Source organism: Syngnathus acus, chromosome 12 (genome assembly GCF_901709675.1).
Source record: "Syngnathus acus chromosome 12, fSynAcu1.2, whole genome shotgun sequence".
NCBI classification, from domain to species: domain Eukaryota; kingdom Metazoa; phylum Chordata; class Actinopteri; order Syngnathiformes; family Syngnathidae; genus Syngnathus; species Syngnathus acus.
The window spans coordinates 398,705-418,065 of record NC_051097.1 but is presented as its reverse complement, the minus strand read 5'-3'; the positions used below and the strand labels follow the sequence as shown (position 1 = coordinate 418,065).

Here is a 19,361-nt window from a genome sequence, read left to right as displayed (position 1 = left end):
ACGTTAAAACATATAATGCACACATTTATCATTGAACATTTCACAGTGGAACTTGGACACTTGTGGATTTATGTGGGTTTATAGGCCACAAGTGGTTTCTGACCATTGTATTTGTTTAAGCATACTGTATTCTCTTTTAGATTATGGATATTTCTCGGTCTAGATGGAAAAGGTTATTGATTATGTTGTATCCTAATTTGTCTGATATAGGGAGGGATTTGTGTCAAACTTATTCACACAAACACATCACACCAATCTTCATTCATCCATCCTGTTCTGGTGGAGGTACCCTTGGCTCCTTGAGTTGCATTTATCATGAAAAAGCTCTAAAACTTTACTCTGGGAGAGACAAACACGAGAGGCGTAGCATTCCCAACAGCATTCAGTGTCTTACATTGCTCCATGACATTTGTTTCACTAAAACCCACCACTACCATTTCATAAAAAACAACCTTTCTTCACAATTCAGGCTACTCTTTAGCTTTTAGCATTGTCACATCATTTTATAAATTCATAATTCAACAATATTTGGGATATAAGTTTTTTCCACATTTTTATTTGTCTCATTAAGTATTTATCACTTTCAATTTGTTTTTTGTGATAAAATAACAAGTGTTGAATTCATTTACATTAGATTTTATTAAACCAATAGGAATGCGTGCAAACTGGAACGTTACAAAATGTGTGCAATAGGAAGTAAACAATGTATAGCCCACTCCCCAAATGCTTCATCAAAACAAATGGCAGTATTCATCTGATTTTAAATTTCTCTTTTTTAAATTTTATATTGATCATGTTCTGTGTAAGTAGATGGAGACTAAGAAGGTAAGAATTTCACTGCTCCATGCTAGTTACACACACAGAAAACATTGTAACAAACACTGAGGATTAATTAATTTTGTGGAATACAAACCACAAACAAACTCACCGAATTGTCTCAAATGACAAAGTATTGGAAATGTAAGTTTAAGTCTGACAACTGACCCGTTCTCCCTTTTCACAAACAGACAATAGCTGTATTTACACTAAATATTTGTGGTAAAAATAAAAAGGGCTAATGGCAAAATATCTACATCAACTGGTAACATATGGAGTCTGCCTGGCAAATACACACATCATTTTTGCTTCAAGCATTTATTTTTTCAATGTGAATTCAATACAATATGGAAATGTTAAAAAATATAATGCACACATTTATCATTGAACATTTCACAGTGGAACTCGGACACTTGTGGATTTATGTAGGCTTATAGGCCACAAGTGGTTTCTGACCATTGTATTTGTTTAAGCATACTGTATTCTCTTTTAGACCATGGATGTTTCTCGGTCTAGATTGAAAAGGTCCATTCTATTGATTATGTTGTATCCTAAATTGTCTGATATAGGGAGAGATTTGTGTCAAACTTATTCACACAAACACATCCGCGGTCTTCACGTGTTTTTCAGATCCACAAATGTACTTGTAATTTTCACGTGTTTTTCAGACCCATGAATATATGTGTGATTTTCACAAATGTTTGTTATTGTTATGTGTGGGAGGAGGGGCGAGGCACACCGGTGGTCAAGAACGCGGATCTCTCACAGGAGGCAGAGCTGGTGAAGCAGAGGGGCAAGGTACACAGCCAGGATCCGACAAGGACGAGGGAGTGAATCTCTCCCAGGGATCACGCGCTGAGGTGCAGGAGATAGGCTTCGGGCGGCGCCGACTGGATGGGAGGGGCGGCTGGGTTGGGCCGGTCCTGACTGTAGTGTGCCTTTGTGTGTCCTGATGCCTTTGTGAGCCTGACAGGTACATGTTGAGGCGCCGACTGGAAGGGCAGGATGGATGGGAAGGCTTGTGGCTCTCCCTGCGGCCTTGGGAGCCTGAATCACCATCATCCTCCGAGCTGACGTTTAGCGGTGCAGGGTATATTAGTTATTTTGCTAATCCTCCAAAATAAACTAATGGAATAGAAAAGAATTGTTTTCATTTCCCTGATCAAAAATCCACTAATTGAGCGTGTTAGTGAAAAATGGATCGTCATGGCTTTTGTCTCTTTTTAATCCCCTTTGAAACATCAAGCATTAAAAGTGGGGATTTGTGGTCAGGCCTGCCCAAGTCGAGAGTTGCTATCCAGCCTGTTTTAGATGCATGCCTACAACAACACCCGATGACCTGAGCATTTGAATAAGGTGAGTCGGGACATACCTCAAACAGGCTGTATAGGGGCAGTTGGTGTGTTTCATCAGGTGATCAAGGAACTCAGCCAATCTTCATTCATCCATCCTGTTCTGGTGGAGGTACCCTTGGCTCCTTGAGTTGCATTTATCATGAAAAAGCTCTAAAACTTTACTCTGGGAGAGACAAACACGAGAGGCGTAGCATTCCCAACAGCATTCAGTGTCTTACATTGCTCCATGACATTTGTTTCACTAAAACCCACCACTGCCATTTCATTAAAAAACAACCTTTCTTCACAATTCAGGCTAATCTTTAGCTTTTAGCATTGTCACATAATTTTATAAATTCATAGTTCAACAATATTTGGGATATAAGTTTTTTCCACATTTTTATTTGTCTCATTAAGTATTTATCACTTTCAATTCGTTTTTTGTGATAAAATAACAAGCGTTGAATTCATTTTCATTAGATTTTATTAAACCAATAGGAATGCGTGCAAACTGGAACGTTACAAAATGTGTGCAATAGGAAGTAAACAATGTATAGCCCCCTCCCCAAATGCTTCATCAAAATAAATGGCAGTTTTCATCTGATTTTAAATTTCTCTTTTTTAAATTTTATACTCATCATATTCTGTGTAAGTAGAGGGAGACTAAGAAGGTAAGAATTTCACTGCTCCATGCTACAGTTTTGTTTTTACTGTGCATATGACCGATAAATACCTTGAATTTGTATTTCCTGAAAACAGGGTCTTTTAACATCTGAAATAACCTGCTGAAGATCTCTTACCAGGCTTTACCGATGTTATTTTCTTTTTATGCTTTAGTGTGCTAGAAGGGTAAGTATTGAGGAAAGGCACGCTGTACTAGAGGCTGATCAGGCAGAGGAGTATGTTCAGCACTAAGCTTCTGTCTGACCATCTTCACAAACTGTCTCAAAAACTCTTGTCATGCTGGCCATGGCTTTACAGCCAATAAGTACTGTAAATGGCCACAAGTGGATATGGTCATGATTACAGTCACCTTGTTAGTCTGACTCATGAGATTGAATGTGTACGTTTTTAGATGCTATCAGTACTTTAATTAAATACTATCTCTGTTTTAATATTTTATTTTTTAGTGGAGTTTAGTATTTTACATAAATCTCAGACATTACTCTCACTAGTACTATAGCTTGAGTTCCCCACAGAGGATACTCTGGTAGACAATTTTTGTTAAAGGAACATAGCTGTTTTGCTGATAATCCAAAACATAAAGAGGATCTGATATTGTTGAGGGATTATATCCATTCTGAACCAGCTGGAACTTCTGATGTTTAAAGGTGCTCGTCATTTCCATCACTACCTGAGGAGACACATAAAACAATAATCAGTGTAATTCCAATGAATAGCACGCAGCGCGTTGTGCAAAATGGTATATGATTCTGAACACGCAGTGAGAGTAGATTTTATATACGTATTTTCAGACAATACATATTTAGTTTGAAAATGAAAATAACAACTGAAAAAACCTTTCACACTCACACCTACAGGCAATTTGGAATGTTTTTCGAATGTAGAAGACAACCCACGCAGGCACGGGGAGAATAGGCAAACTCCAAATATGAAGGCTGGAATCAAACTCACAACCTCTGCACAGGCAGACATGCTACCAGTAGTTGCTTGTAAATTAAATGCAAGGGTTTTTGCGGGAATTTATTAAAAACAAATACTGCATTATATGAACCCATTAAATTAATATGAAACACACTTTAGTTTAACATGTTGGTGTGGCCAATGACAATCGTTCCTTTGGAAAATTAATTGTCCACCCCAGCTATACTATACGTATACTTACTTACATGTTACAAAATAATCTGCAACCCCAGGTTAACCAAGAGTTTCAAGTTTGATGTTTATTGAAGTATTGATATTGATATGTTTATTGAAGTACCGTATTGGCTCGAATATAAGACGATGTTTTTTGCAATGAAATAAGACTGAAAAAGTGGGGGTCGTCTTACATTCAGGGTCTACTCTAGACATTATACCCATTCACTTGTGCGCAGCGGTAAGTTAAAGGTTGCTGGTATCGACTGAGTATGTTGCTGTGATCGTGTGCGTCTTTGACACAAAGTGAGTATATACATTTCATTGTTACTACTGTCCACTGTTGTGCCGTTTGTCCGATCGCGGTTTGCTTCGTGTGCGCACCGTTTGATTAACAGCTCCGGCGCACTCCTTTAAGTTTGCCTCGCATCGTACGAGTAGCCGTTACGCAGCGGCACGGCGACTAATGGTCGCCAGCAAATGTATTTTGTTGTCTCGATGACTTATGTTTGGTGTGTTGCTGAGAGTATTTCATTTATGGTTATTTAGTAAAGCGGGGCGGCTCGGTGTCACACTGGTTAGCACATCCGCCTCACAGTTAGGAGGGTGCCGGTTCGATTCCATCTCCGACCCTCCCTGTGTGGGGTTTGCATGTTCTCCCCGTGCTCGCATGGGTTTTCTCCGGGCACACCAGTTTCCTCCCACATCCCAAGAAAAAACACGCTTGGTAGGCCGATTGAGCACTCCAAATTGCCCCTAGGTGTGAGTGCGAATGTGGATGGTTGTTCGTCTCTGTGTGCCCTGCGATTGGCTGGCAACCGGTTCAGGGTGTCCCACGCCTACTGCCCGATGACCGCTGGGATAGGCTCCAGCACGCCCGCGACCCCCGTGGGGACAAGCGGTATAGAAAATGGATGGATGGATAGTATAGCGGAACCGTTACGCGCAGTTAGTTATGTAATGTGTGCCGTCTACTAGTGTTGTGTGACGTCAGAAGTTGAGCGGTGACTTATGTGCTGTATTTCTGTCTGTTGCAGAACCGCGCGCGCACACACGCACGCACGCACGCACGCACACACACACACACCCTTCATACAAGAATCACATTCACTCACCCAAAGACTCACCCATGTACACTACACACACCTGCTCTCACATCCTTACGACCAAACGTGCCTATACCCTTTTGCTAGTTTGCCTGTCTGCCCCTATAAGCCACAGTGCCTGTTACTTTTTTGCCAATAATTCAGTAAAGCAATCAAAACTGAACCACGTCTTCCCTCCTGTGTTCTGACCAACACCCGGGGGCGAAAAGAGCATAACCATCTGAGCCAACCCCCTATACCAGTGTTGTCAAACTCGCGGGCCGCATTGTAGTCATAGCTTCTTTCGGAGGGCCATTATGACTGTCAACCCAAATAAATGTATGAGCACCTCATATTATACACAGTATAAGCTACAAAACAAACTGACAAATAACTCATTTTCAAATCAGACGAGCAGAAACTGGTCAAATATTTAAAAAAAGGATATTATTAAAAGTGAAGACAATTTGCAATTCTAGTAATGACACACGAATTTGGTGCACAATTTGTCTTCGTGGGCCACATAAAATGATGTGGCAGGCCGTATCTGGTCCCCCGGGCCTTGAGTTTGACACCTGTGCCCTATACAGTCCTCAGGCTCCCCAACAATAGCGGTAGCAGTTTGCATTATTTTATTGCGATGTTTTTCCTTGTTCAGATTTGTTTCAAGACTACAGTTACAGTTAGACTTCACTTTGATGGTTAATGCAGTTAATGCAATTTTGTTGTTTTATCACATTTCAAAAACCAGAAGCCATTCATTTAGAAATGTGATTGCACTTTAGTTTACATACTTAAATGTTCAGGTATTAAGATGTGATAGACAGTTTTTGCATGATTTGAATGAGGAAAAAATAACAAGCTTTTTCTCTCGAATATATTGTTATAATCATTTGTTTCAAATGTTATCATTTTCTGTATAAAAATTAAATTTGGTGTTCAAAAAGTCTATTTTCACACTTGAGTCTTGAAAAAGAGGGGGTCGTCTTATAATCAGGGTCGTCTTATATTCGGGCCAATTTGGTATTTACTAAATTTATATTTATATGTAGCATGTGGTACAGTAAAAACAGTGAAGAAGAAAACAAATAAATGACAGCATGGAAAACAGCAACTATTTCACAGGGGTACCTTTGATGGTGTTACAATGCAAGTTACTCGGTTCCTTACCTGAAGTCTTAAGAAGACGGGTCGAGCATACGTGGGTAGCTCCATCACCACATGTTTAAAAAGTGTGTTCCCGTCAAACATGAAGCCTGGTTTTACAATCATGGCAGCCATTCCAGCTCTTCCCTCATGCCCTATAAACACAGTATAAATACATTGAAAAATACAAACATTGCACATTTTGAATTTTGAAATAGATGAATAACTTATATACCGTATTTATTCTAATTATCGCCCATATTCAAATAATCGCCCAGTGTGTGTTAGCGATGACATAAATAAAAAACATTGATACCTCTAATTATCGCCCATACTACTAAAAATTCCCCCCCAAACTTACGTTTTCCTCCGCGACCGCATGTCGACGTCATTGCGCAAGTTTAAACATTGTAATGTCCTGTATTCTTTGTTGTCGTATCAGGGCGTGTGAGGGGGGGCCAGGAGTGAGAAGTGACGTCATGCTGGTGGGTTGTGTGGGCTGGTTAGCTTGGCAATCAGTTGGTGTGTGAGGCGCATGGGTGTGAGTTGTGGCCACCAGCAACTCCTGTTTGAATGTGTTTTTCTGTTGCCTTTTTTTGTTATTATAAAAGCGGCGATCAAACCGTCTGAACATCCTTGACGCACTGAGGGGCATTACAATATGACTGATTTGACAGCACGTCGAATGTCCCTTTTAAATTGTTTTTCTCCAAAAACTATGATACAATTACACTCGTCACTCCGCTACAATATCCTCACACAATTACGTTATCGGGGAGTGCGCTCGAACAAGACGATCTCGCTAACATGACGTGCGCAACATGTGATGTGCGACAGTAACGTGTCGCATCAATGGAGCGTCAATTGATGCACCCCGCTGTTAGAGGTCGATCAAAACAGCCGCTCTTCTAGTGTTAAGAACAGAGGCGTAGCCAAGCCGGGGCGAGGCGGGGCGAGCCGGGGCGGCGCCCCGGTTAGGACTCCCTAAACGTTGTTTTAGCGATCAGCGAACGGCGTGGGTGATGTTCGATTTTTTTTCCTGTGGGCGTGCGCCCCTACTGGAAAAATTCCTGGCTACGCCTCTGGTTAAGAACACCAGTGAGATGCAGGTATTGCATACTACATAAGGAAAATATACACATTATCGCCCATTTCAGTGCCCCTTGGCGATCGGACGAAAAGTGTTCTCTATTAATCCTGTTGGACATAAACCTTCTCTAATTACTCTAATCACACACACACATACATACATACATACATACATACATACATACATACATACATACATACATACATACATACATACAGTGCCTTGCGAAAGTATTCGGCCCCCTTGAACCTTTCAACATTTCGCGACATTTCAGGCTTCAAACAAAGATATAAAAGTTTAATTTTTTGTCAAGAATCAACAACAAGTGGGACACAATCGTGAAGTGGAACAAAATTTATTGGATAATTTAAACTTTTTTAACAAATAAAAAACTGAAAAGTGGGGCGTGCAATATTATTCGGCCCCCTTGCGCTAATACAGGTATGGGCAAACTACGGCCCGCGGGCCGGACCGTTTAATCCGGCCCGCCAACCCTGAATAAATTGTATTATTAAACATTTTTTTGGGTCATTTTGCCTGCAATGACTGCGTTTCCCCAGTAGATGGGGAACCGCTCGCCTGCGCATTTACTACCGGAAGCCGTGTCAGAAAGCTCGGTGCACTCACAAGTGCGTGTATGTACTCAGTAGTACGGACATGGCGCACTCGCGCTCTATTTGTATCAGTGCCGAATTTAGAGCGTGGGCTGTGACGACAGCATTCTTGTAATTCGCGCGCTGAGATTTCAGATAGTTTTACGCTAAAGCCACCCACAAACCTTCCCCTGGAATCCTTCCATTAAAATGGGTCGCCCAAGGAAAAGCAAGGTGGACACTGAGTGCCGAGTGTTTAAAAAAGAGTGGCCAATTTGGCTCGACGTACGCGACATGACGTTCAGCCACATGAACATCAACATCAACCCGTCACAGATCTAGGTAAACGGACCAACACCTCGGATCTCTCCTAAGAATTGCCACAACAAATTTTACTCCAGACTATGACGCACTAGCAAAATAGGGAGGCCAACAACACTCTTCCCACTGAAAATGAAGGGGAGGCTCTCAAGTTTGTTGTAAAAAAATGCATTTTGAATATGATTTGTACAAATAGCAGGGATTGAAACTAGTGACCATTCTCATTTTCAAACAATGCAGGATGCTCAAGGACATTGATGCACCACTTGTTTGCGACTAATCTTAACCTGTAAAGTTCTTAAGGCTTACTTTAAGGAAGTGTTTCCCGTTTCCTCACCTCTGTTACCAGGTGTTTGTGAGTTAAAACTCTGCTCTGATTTTCAGATATCCCTCACCGTGTTGCCGTTTTGATTACTTTATTTGGATGTATGCTTTCACCGATTCTTCAAGATGATATATTTGGTCAGAATGTTTGCCGTTTGATGTGATCCTATAAAATAAACATCTTGCATTAATCTGACCTGCAGGCACTGAAGTGATGGAGACTGTTATTCATAATAACAGTGTCGTATTTTATGACAATCACTGATAGCAGTTTTTTAGTGAATTTTTTTTTTTTTTAATGCTGTTAATAAATGTATTTGTTTTCAAAAAACTTTTTTTGAATATCCATGCTTTACTACCTACTAAAGGCCAAAACCTTTTATGCAATGACCTTTACAGGTCATTTATATTACTTCACACAAACACTACATCCATCTGCTCCTGGTTCGGCCCACCGGTTCAAATTTAGAACCCAGTTCGGCCCGCAAGTCAAAAGGTTTGCCCACCCCTGCGCTAATACTTTGTAGCGCCACCTTTTGCTGCAATTACATCTGCAAGTCGCTTGGGGTATGTCTCTATCAGTTTTGCACATCGAGAGACTGGAATTCTTGCCCATTCTTCCTTGCAAAACAGCTCGAGCTCAGTGAGGTTGGATGGAGAGCGTTTGTGAACAGCAGTCTTCAGCTCTTTCCACAGATTCTCGATTGGATTCAGGTCTGGACTTTGACTTGGCCATTCTAACACCTGGATACGTCTATTTGTGAACCATTCCATTGTAGATTTGGCTTTATGTTTTGGATCATTGTCCTGTTGGAAGATAAATCTCCGTCCCAGTCTCAGGTCTTTTGCAGACTCCAACAGGTTTTCTTCCAGAATGGTCCTGTAGTTGGCTCCAGCCATCTTCCCTGTCCCTGCTGAAGAAAAGCAGGCCCAAACCATGATGCTGCCACCACCATGTTTGACAGTGGGGATGGTGTGTTCAGGGTGATGAGCTGTGTTGCTTTTACGCCAAACATATCGTTTTGCATTGTGGCCAAAAAGTTCGATTTTGGTTTCATCTGACCAGAGCACCTTCTTCCACATGTTTGGTGTGTCTCCCAGGTGGCTTGTGGCAAACTTTAAACGAGACTTTTTATGGATATCTTTGAGAAATGGCTTTCTTCTTGCCACTCTTCCATAAAGGCCAGATTTGTGCAGTGCACGACTGATTGTTGTCCTATGGACAGACTCTCCCACCTCAGCTGTAGTTATCTGCAGTTCATCCAGAGTGATCATGGGCCTCTTGGCTGCATCTCTGATCAGTCTTCTCCTTGTTTGAGATGAAAGTTTGGAGGGACGGCCGGGTCTTGGTAGATTTGCAGTGGTCTGATACTCCTTCCATTTCAATATAATTGCTTGCACAGTGCTCCTTGAGATGTTTAAAGCTTGGGAAATCTTTTTGTATCCAAATCCAGCTTTAAACTTCTCCACAACAGTATCTCGGACCTGCCTGGTGTGTTCCTTTGTCTTCATGGTTCTCTCTGCGCTTTAAACAGAACCCTGAGACTATCAAAGAACAGGTGCATTTATACGGAGACTTGATTACACACAGGTGCATTCTATTTATCATCATCAGTCATTTAGGACAACATTGGATCATTCAAAGATCCTCACTGAACTTCTGGAGTGAGTTTGCTGCACTGAAAGTAAAGGGGCCGAATAATATTGCACGCCCCACTTTTCAGTTTTTTATTTGTTAAAAAAGTTTAAGAGTCGTCACCTTATCGTGGTGGAGGGGTTTGCGTGCCCCTATGATCCTAGGAGCCATGTTGTCTGGGGCTTCATGCCCCTGGTAGGGTCACCCATGGCAAACGGGTCCTAGGTGAGGGGCCAGACAAAGCACGGCTCATCAGCCCCTTATGATGATAAAAATTAATGGATCACGTTTTCCCTCGCCCGGACGCGGGTCACCGGGGCCCCCCTCTGGAGCCAGGCCTGGAGGCGGGGCTCGAAGGCGAGCGTCTGGTGGCCGGGCCTTCGCCCATGGGGCCCGGCCGGGCTCAGCCCGAAAAGGAAACGTGGGTCCCCCTTCCCATGGGCTCACCACCTGTGGGAGGGGCCAAAGGGGTCGGGTGCATTGCAAGCTGGGCGGCGGCCAAAGGCAGGGACCTTGGCGGTCTGATCCCCGGCTGCAGAAGCTGGCTCTTGGGACATGGAATGTCACCTCTCTGGCTGGAAAGGAGCCCGAGCTGGTGTGCGAGGCAGAAAAGTTCCGACTAGATATAGTCGGACTTGCCTCCACACACAGTTTGGGTTCCGGTACAAGCCCTCTCGAGAGGGGCTGGACTCTCTTCCACTCTGGAGTTGCCCACGGTGAGAGGCGTCGGGCAGGTGTGGGTATACTTATTGCCCCCCGGCTGGGCGCCTGCACATTGGGGTTCACCCCGGTGAACGAGAGGGTAGCCTCCCTCCGCCTTCGGGTGGGGGGACGGGTCCTGACTGTTGTTTGTGTCTATGCACCAAACGGCAGCTCAGAGTACCCACCCTTCTTGGGGTCCCTGGAGGAAGTGCTGGAGAGCGCTCCTTCTGGGGACTCCGTCGTTCTACTGGGTGACTTCAATGCTCACGTGGGCAATGACAGTGAGACCTGGAAGGGCGTGATTGGGAGGAACGGCCCCCCCGATCTGAACCCGAGCGGTGTTCTATTGTTGGACTTCTGTGCTCGACACGGATTTTCAATAATGAACACCATGTTCAAACATAAGGGTGTCCATGTGTGCACTTGGCACCAGGACACCCTAGGCCGCAGTTCGATGATCGACTTTGTAGTCGTGTCATCGGATTTGCGGCCGCATGTTTTGGACACTCGGGCGAAGAGAGGGGCGGAGCTGTCAACTGATCACCACCTGGTGGTGGGTTGGCTCCGATGGTGGGGGAAGATGCCGGTCCGACCTGGCAGACCCAAACGTTCTGTGAGGGTCTGCGGGGAACGTCTGGCGGAATCCCCTGTCAGGAAGAGCTTCAACTCCCACCTCCGGCAGAGCTTTTCCCACGTCCCGGGGGAGGCGGGGGACATTGAGTCCGAGTGGACCTTGTTCCGCGCCTCCATTGTTGAGGCGGCCGACCGGAGCTGTGGCCGTAAGGTCATTGGTGCCTGTCGTGGCGGCAATCCCCGAACCCGCTGGTGGACACCGGCGGTAAGGGATGCCGTCAAGCTGAAGAAGGAGTCCTATCGGGCCGTTTTGGCCTGCGGGACTCCGGAGGCAGCTGACAGGTACCGGATGGCCAAGCGGAACGCGGCTTCGGCGGTTGCTGAGGCAAAAACCCGGGCGTGGGAGGAGTTCGGCGAGGCCATGGAGAATGACTTCCGGACGGCTTCGAGGAAATTCTGGTCCACCATCCGGCGTCTCAGGAGGGGGAAGCAGTGCAACGTCAACACTGTTTACAGTGGAGATGGCGTGCTGCTGACCTCGACTCGGGACGTCGTGTGTCGGTGGGGAGAATACTTCGAAGACCTCCTCAATTCCACCGACACGCCTTCCATTGTGGAAGCAGGGCCTGAGGACTCTGAGGCGGACTCTCCAATCTCTGGGGTTGAAGTCACTGAGGTAGTTAAAAAACTCCTCGGTGGCAAGGCCCCGGGGGTGGATGAGATCCGCCCGGATTTCTTAAGGGCTCTGGATGTTGTGGGGCTGTCATGGCTGACACGTCTCTACAGCATCGCGTGGACATCGGGGACAGTGCCTCTGGATTGGCAGACTGGGGTGGTGGTTCCCCTCTTTAAGAAGGGGGACCGGAGGGTGTGTTCCAATTACAGGGGAATTACACTCCTCAGCCTCCCTGGTAAGGTCTATTCAGGGGTGCTGGAGAGGAGGGTCCGTCGGGAGGTCGAACCTCGGATTCAGGAGGAACAGTGTGGCTTTCGTCCTGGCCGTGGAACAGTGGACCAGCTCTTCACCCTCAACAGGATCCTCGAGGGTGCATGGGAGTTCGCCCAACCAGTCCACATGTGTTTTGTGGACTTGGAGAAGGCGTTCGACCGTGTCCCTCGGGAGGTTCTGTGGGGGGTGCTTCGGGAGTACGGGGTACTGAGCCAACTGATAAGGGCGGTTCGGTCCCTGTATCACCGATGCCAGAGTGTGGTCCGCATTTCCGGCAGTAAGTCGGATTCGTTCCCAGTGAGGGTTGGACTCCGCCAAGGCTGCCCTTTGTCACCGATTCTGTTCATAATTTTTATGGACAGAATTTCTAGGTGCAGCCGAGGCGTTGAGGGTGTCCGGTTTGGGGACCTCAGCATCGCGTCTCTGCTTTTTGCAGACGACGTTGTGCTGTTGGCTTCTTCAGGCCGTGATCTCCAGCTCTCACTGGAGCGGTTCGCAGCCGAGTGTGAAGCGGTCGGGATGAGGGTCAGCACCTCCAAATCCGAGTCCATGGTCCTCGATCGGAAAAGGGTGGAATGCCCTCTCCGGATCGGGGATGAGATCCTGCCCCAAGTGGAGGAGTTTAAGTATCTTGGGGTCTTGTTCACGAGTGAGGGGAGGATGGAGCGCGAGATCGACAGGCGGATCGGTGCAGCGTCGGCAGTAATGCGGACTCTGTACCGGTCCGTCGTGGTAAAGAGAGAGCTGAGCCAAAAGGCAAAGCTCTCAATTTACCGGTCGATTTACGCTCCTACCCTCACCTATGGTCACGAGCTATGGGTCGTGACCGAAAGAACGAGATCCCGGATACAAGCGGCCGAAATGAGTTTTCTCCGCAGGATGTCCGGGCTCTCCCTTAGAGATAGGGTGAGGAGTTCGGTCATCCGGGAGAGACTCGGAGTAGAGTCGCTACTCCTCCACGTTGAGAGGAGCCAGATGAGGTGGCTCGGGCATCTCATCAGGATGCCTCCTGGACGCCTCCCTGGGGAGGTGTTCCGGGCATGTCCCACCGGTAGGAGACCCCGGGGACGACCCAGGACGCGCTGGAGAGACTATGTCTCTCGGCTGGCCTGGGAACGCCTTGGGATCCCCCGGGATGATCTAGATGAAGTGGCTGGGGAGAGGGAAGTCTGGGAGTCCCTCCTGAAGCTGCTGCCCCCGCGACCCGACCCCGGATAAGCGGAAGAAGATGGATGGATGGATGGAAGTTTAAATTATCCAATAAATTTCGTTCCACTTCACGATTGTGTCCCACTTGTTGATTCTTGACAAAAAATTAAAATTTTATATCTTTATGTTTGAAGCCTGAAATGTGGCGAAATGTCGAAAGGTTCAATACGTGTACTCTGACATTTTTTAGTTTTATAGTGTTACACTAAGTTTAAAAAAGACAAAAGGAATATGGCCATCGGTGCAGCATTTGAAGAAAAAAATAAAAAGGGCTTCTCTTCAGTCCTGCCTTGCATCTCAAGCGCTCGGCTTCATAAGGATCATAACCCTGGCAAAAGCACGGGATTTTTTTTATTCAACTCTGTTGAGCTTTGCGCCGTTGTACTGTGTGACTCGAAGAGTGCGTTGGAGACAAAATAAACTTTCCTTTTAGGTTCTTCTTAGCCCCTTTTATTTGGAACTATGTACACCCGCTGAAGGTTTCTTTCAACTCACATTAGGCACACTTGCGCCCCCTCAATGTCATACAGATCACTGCATCTGAGTACACAAACACAAATAAGGCTCCATCTTAACACCCCCACTTGTACTCAGAATGCACAAATTCCAAGAAAACAAAAAAACTATGAATACACACAAGATACAATACAGATTTGGATCTTTTCCATTCGTTTAAACACCAAACATCATGCTTGCAAACTTTCTAAGTTTTGATCTGGTGACAGGTTTGGTCATGACGTCTGCGATCATATCTTCGGTAGTGCAATATACCAGGTTCATTTTTCCTTCGTTTACAATAGATCTAATAAAATGATACTTAATGTCTACATGCTTTCACCTCTGTCTGTTCACAAGCTTTTTGACTAAAGCGATTGTTTCCTGGTTATCCTCATACACTACAGTTTGTGTGTATTTGTAGTCATCAATGTTTTTCAAGGCGACTCGGTGGCGCACTGGGTAGCACGTCCGCCTCACAGTTAGGAGGGCGCGGGTTCGATTCCACCTCCGGCCCTCCCTGTGTGGAGTTTGCATGTTCTCCCCGGGCCCGCGTGGGTTTTCTCCGGGCACTCCGGTTTCCTCCCACATCCCAAAAACATGCTTGGTAGGCCGATTGAGCACTCCAAATTGTCCCGAGGTGTGAGTGCGAGTGCGAATGGTTGTTTGTCTCTGTGTGCCCTGCGATTGGCTGGCAACCGGTTCAGGGTGTCCCCCGCCTACTGCCCGATGACGGCTGGGATAGGCTCCAGCACACCCGCGACCCCCGTGGGGACTAAGCGGTATAGAAAATGGATGGATGGATGGAATGTTTTTCAACAGCTGTTCTAAATATATGCACTCCAGCATCGTAGAGGCCAGAGCCATGTATTCTGCTTCACATGTTGAAAGCGCCACTGTGGGCTGTTTCTTCGTTTTCCATGAGACTTTAGGCTTATACAGTAACCTGTGGTGCTGCGTCTGTCAGTGACATCAGCTGCCTAGTCTGCATCACTATAGGCCACTAGGCTTAGGTTCTCACTGTCGTTATTCCTGAAACACAACTCTTTGGTTATAGTTCGTCTGAGGTATCTGAAAACGTGTTTCACATTCATCCACTGTTCCTCTGTTGGCTCACAAAAGTACTGTGATTATTTGCTTACCACAAAGCACAAGTCTGGACGTGTACATGTTGTTAAATATATGAGACTGCCAACAGTGGCGTAGCCAAATCGGGGCGAGCCGGGGCGGCGCCCGGGTTAGGACTCCCTGCGCCCCGGTTGAAAAAAAATCGAGCTTTTTCGATTCTTCATTTTCATGCCGTTTTTTTCTTTCGGTCTTGCGCGAATGTGCAGCTATGTGCGCGATGTTATCCATTCACCGTTTGCCTCCCGGACCCGGATGTTGTTTTAGCGATCAGCGAACGGCGTGGGTGATGTTCGATTTTTTTTCCTGTGGGCGCGCGCCCCTACTGGAAAAATTCCTGCCTACGCCATTGACTGCCAACTGCCTCTCTATACTTTTGGCAACATCCATCTTAACAGCGTCTTCAGTATAACGCAATTTTTGGTCACAAGGAGTTTCCCATGGATTGCAGTTTTCCATTTTGACTTTTTCCAAAAATCTTGTGTACATATGTTTCCTGTGACATTTCAGCCTCGGTTTTCGAACGTCCCGGTTCTCTAACAAATCGGTATTCGAACAAAAAATTCGAGATTTTTTTTGCTTCGGATGTCGGACGAAATTCGGTTGTCGAACCTCGCGGGATGAGCCGAGAGGACCTGCATGCCAACTGACTCAATTCGTTATTACGTTCTCGTTACTCTGAGGATTGCATCAACTCTAATCATGCCTCCAAAGGAAGCAAGTGGGAGCAGTAAAGCCATCCTAAAACACAAAGACGCTCCTAAAGCAATGCGACACTGAGCGCCCGGCACGCTGCGGTTGCGCGATTGGACCAAATTAAGCTCCCTGCGCACTGAGGTCCATTTAAATTTTGGAAAGTACATTAGGACTTTAAAAATATTTTCTAAATTTTAGCGACCACTCTGTCACAATAATGCGACCAGCGCGGTGCAGTTGCGCGGTGGGCGGCGCGCAACGGTTGCACGTTCGGCGATGCGCGATCGGACAAAATTAAGCTCCCTGCGCACTGATGTCCACTTAAATTTTGGAAAGTACAGCAGGACTTTAAAAATATTTTCTAAATTTCAGCGATGGCTCTGTCACAATAATGCGACCAGCGCGGTGCAGTTGCGCGGTCGGCGACGCGCTACGGTTGCGCGTTTGGCGGTGCGCTGCAGTTGCGCGATTGGACAAAAATGCACAAATGAAAAAATGCTTAAAAAAAAGCGTTTGGTTTTGATTGGCTTGGAAAGGCTTAATTTTTTTCCAATTATTGGTAATGGGAAAATATGATTCGGAATTCGAACGATTCACTTCTCGAACAGCCTTCTGGAACGGAATGTGTTCGAAAACCGAGGCGCCACTGTACTTTGAAATTGATACCCAGAAAATGCTTATGCTGACCTAGATCTTTCATCTTGAATTTTCCTGAAAGCATCATTTTGACATCCTTCATTATTTTCTCATTACTGGCTGAAATTATCAAATCATCTACCCAGATTATCAAAATCACCTTTCCTTGTCTGGTCTCCTTTGCTTGGACACAGTTGTCTGCTGGGTTTTGTGTGAAACGATTTTCCGTTAGGCATTCGTGTAGAACCCTATTCCAGTTACGGCCAGATTGTTTTAGATTTTTCCAGCTTCCACACAAGACCTTCCCCTTCTTCATAGCCTTCTGGTTGATCTGTGTAGATCTCGTAATCAATTGGGGCGCGCAAATAAGCCGGTTTTTACATCCGTTTGATGGATTAGCATATCCTCCTGGACTGCTTTCTCTATCATTACTCTCACACTGGTTAAATTTGCTGTTGGGGAGAATGTTTCACCATAATCTATCCCCATCTTTTGACTGTAACCTTTTGCCACAAATCTCGCTTTGAATTTGTCTTTACCTTCCATGTCAGTCTTTACAGCATAGACCCATTTTCCCCCACTGTTTTTGTGCCCTTCGGCAGAGTAGTTAGAGTAAATGTGTTGTTTTCTTTTAACGACTGTATTTCTTCATCCATAGCTTTAACCCATTGTTTTGAGTTAGCTGACCTCATTGCTACTGCGTATGTGTTTGGGATACCACACATTGCTCTGTAGCAGTAATCAATTGTGAGATTAATCTCATCACTATCATTGCTGTCTGTTACAAAATCTTTTAAGTGACTTGGCTTTCTCCTCTCTCTTACAGGATATCTCCCACTGACAGGTTCACTACTTGTCTCTTCTTGATCATATACATCAGATGTACCACCTTGTGGATTTTTGTCTTTTACACTTGACTCCTGAGACATCTCCCTGTTCTCGTTAGCCTCTTGTGTACTTCTGTCCTCCCTCGGGTGTCTCCATCTGCCCTCATCGTTTGGTTCTATGGTAACCGTCTGTGTCTGTTTCTCCGATTTTCTTTGTACATAAATTTGACAAGTCTGTGTTTCTGAACCATCTCAGTGTCTAGATTGTAAACCAAGTATGCAGGGCTGTTTTTGTCATAGCCTACAAAAATACCTATGTCACACCTTGAGTCGAGTTTGCCCTTGTTTTGTTTGTATGTGTAACACTCAGACCCAAATTTTTGCATTTTGGACAAGTCTGGTATTTTATCTGTTAACATCTGGTAAGGGGTTTTCCCTGTACGCTTGTTAAAACATCTGTTTCTCACTATGGCTGCTGTTTGAACTGCATAGTTCCATAGACATTTAGGTAGATTGCGTTTAACTAGCATGCATCTGCCCATCTCAAAAAGTGTACGCCAGCCCCTTCCAGCAGTCCCGTTTTTGTGTTTAGTATGGCGCTGATGTCTCATGTCTGATACAGTTCTTCCTCAAGAGAGTTTGAAACTCTCTGAACATAAATTCTGTACCATTGTCTGACCTTATACACTTTACTTTTCCATAAGGTGCTGTATCCGCTAAGAACTTTTACCCTAACAAGTTGCCTGCACAGTATGATTGTTTTGCTTTAAGAAAGTATATAAACACTGCGTTTGAATAGTCATCTGTGAATGATTGCACATATTTGTAACCGTCAATAGAATCATTAGCAATTGGACCTGCTAGGTCTGTATACACCATTTGTAAAGGAGCCTCTGCTCTTGTATCAGAGTTTCTATTTCGGGTTTGTGCAAACTTTCCCTGGATACATACTTTACACTCTTGATTTGGCTTTACAGTATCTCCCTTGATTTTCATACCATTCACCACATTCTGTAGTTTGAGCACATCCTCGTAGTTGCAGTGGCTTAATATTTCGTGCCGTGTCGGCATGTCATGACAAGTATTACATTGGTCAACATCATCACTTTCAGATAATACAACTTGCCGTATCCATAGATGTTGACTTTTTTCTTTATACGCTCTGTCCTTGGTTGAAAATGACTGTTGCTCCATAGGCAGTGGCTGATTTGACCGAAAAGATGTCTTCCAGGTAGGAGGGTATGAACAACGCATCCCTCAGTGTTGCCCTGCACGGTCGTCCTGTGTTGTCCACCAGGATCACCTCTGCAATCCCCTTGCACTGAGCAACACCTCTGCACAAGGTGCCATCTGCCAGCTCAACACAGTGCGTATCAGGCTTGAATGAGTCATCAAAACCTTTAAACTTGGATATATCCGTGACAATATGGGAAGTAGCTCCAGTGTCGACCATCATCCCTTTCTTCGTGATGATGCGCGCTGGGTGCTGGTCTCTCCCGATGTCTGCATCCTTGATCCTAAAGGCATAGTCCGCTGCTTCCGATCCTGATCCGTTGCCGCTCTCATCTGCGATTTTCCTGGCACCATCTTGCTTCTCCTTACGTCTATATGTCGTGTCGTTGTGGGTGTCTTTCTTGCAATGGCCGCACCAAGTCTTTCGTCGACATGCTTTCGCCCGGTGACCTTTCATGCCACACTTGAAACATGTTATGTCGATATCTTCATTTCTCCTGTCCCGTGCACTTGGCTTTGCAGGTCCCCGCTCGGCTCGTGAAACAGTGCGCATCACATTGTCGCTGGTCTCTGCTGTAGTTAGGTTCTCTGTAGCTTCATAACTACGCAGCTTCGTTTTGAAATCGACAAACATTATGGTCTCTTCATGGTGGGCTATGTTTATTGCAAATGGTTTGAATTGTTCAGGCAGTCCCCTCAAAACCATAGCAATTAGCAGGCCATCTCCAAACGTCTCACCTGTGTTCCGCAGCG

General features: G+C 45.3%; 1 protein-coding gene across 1 annotated transcript in view; it reads right to left on the bottom strand.

Moving 5' to 3' along the window:
• Positions 1 to 2,616: 2,616 nt before the first annotated feature.
• Positions 2,617 to 19,361, bottom strand: part of slc27a6 (solute carrier family 27 member 6) — a 71,266-nt gene continuing 54,521 nt past the window's right edge. Inside the window, 2 exon segments of the mRNA XM_037265823.1 lie at positions 2,617 to 3,504; positions 6,224 to 6,354. Of these exon segments, the coding sequence (XP_037121718.1) occupies positions 3,328 to 3,504; positions 6,224 to 6,354 (308 nt within the window). The 3' untranslated portion in view covers positions 2,617 to 3,327.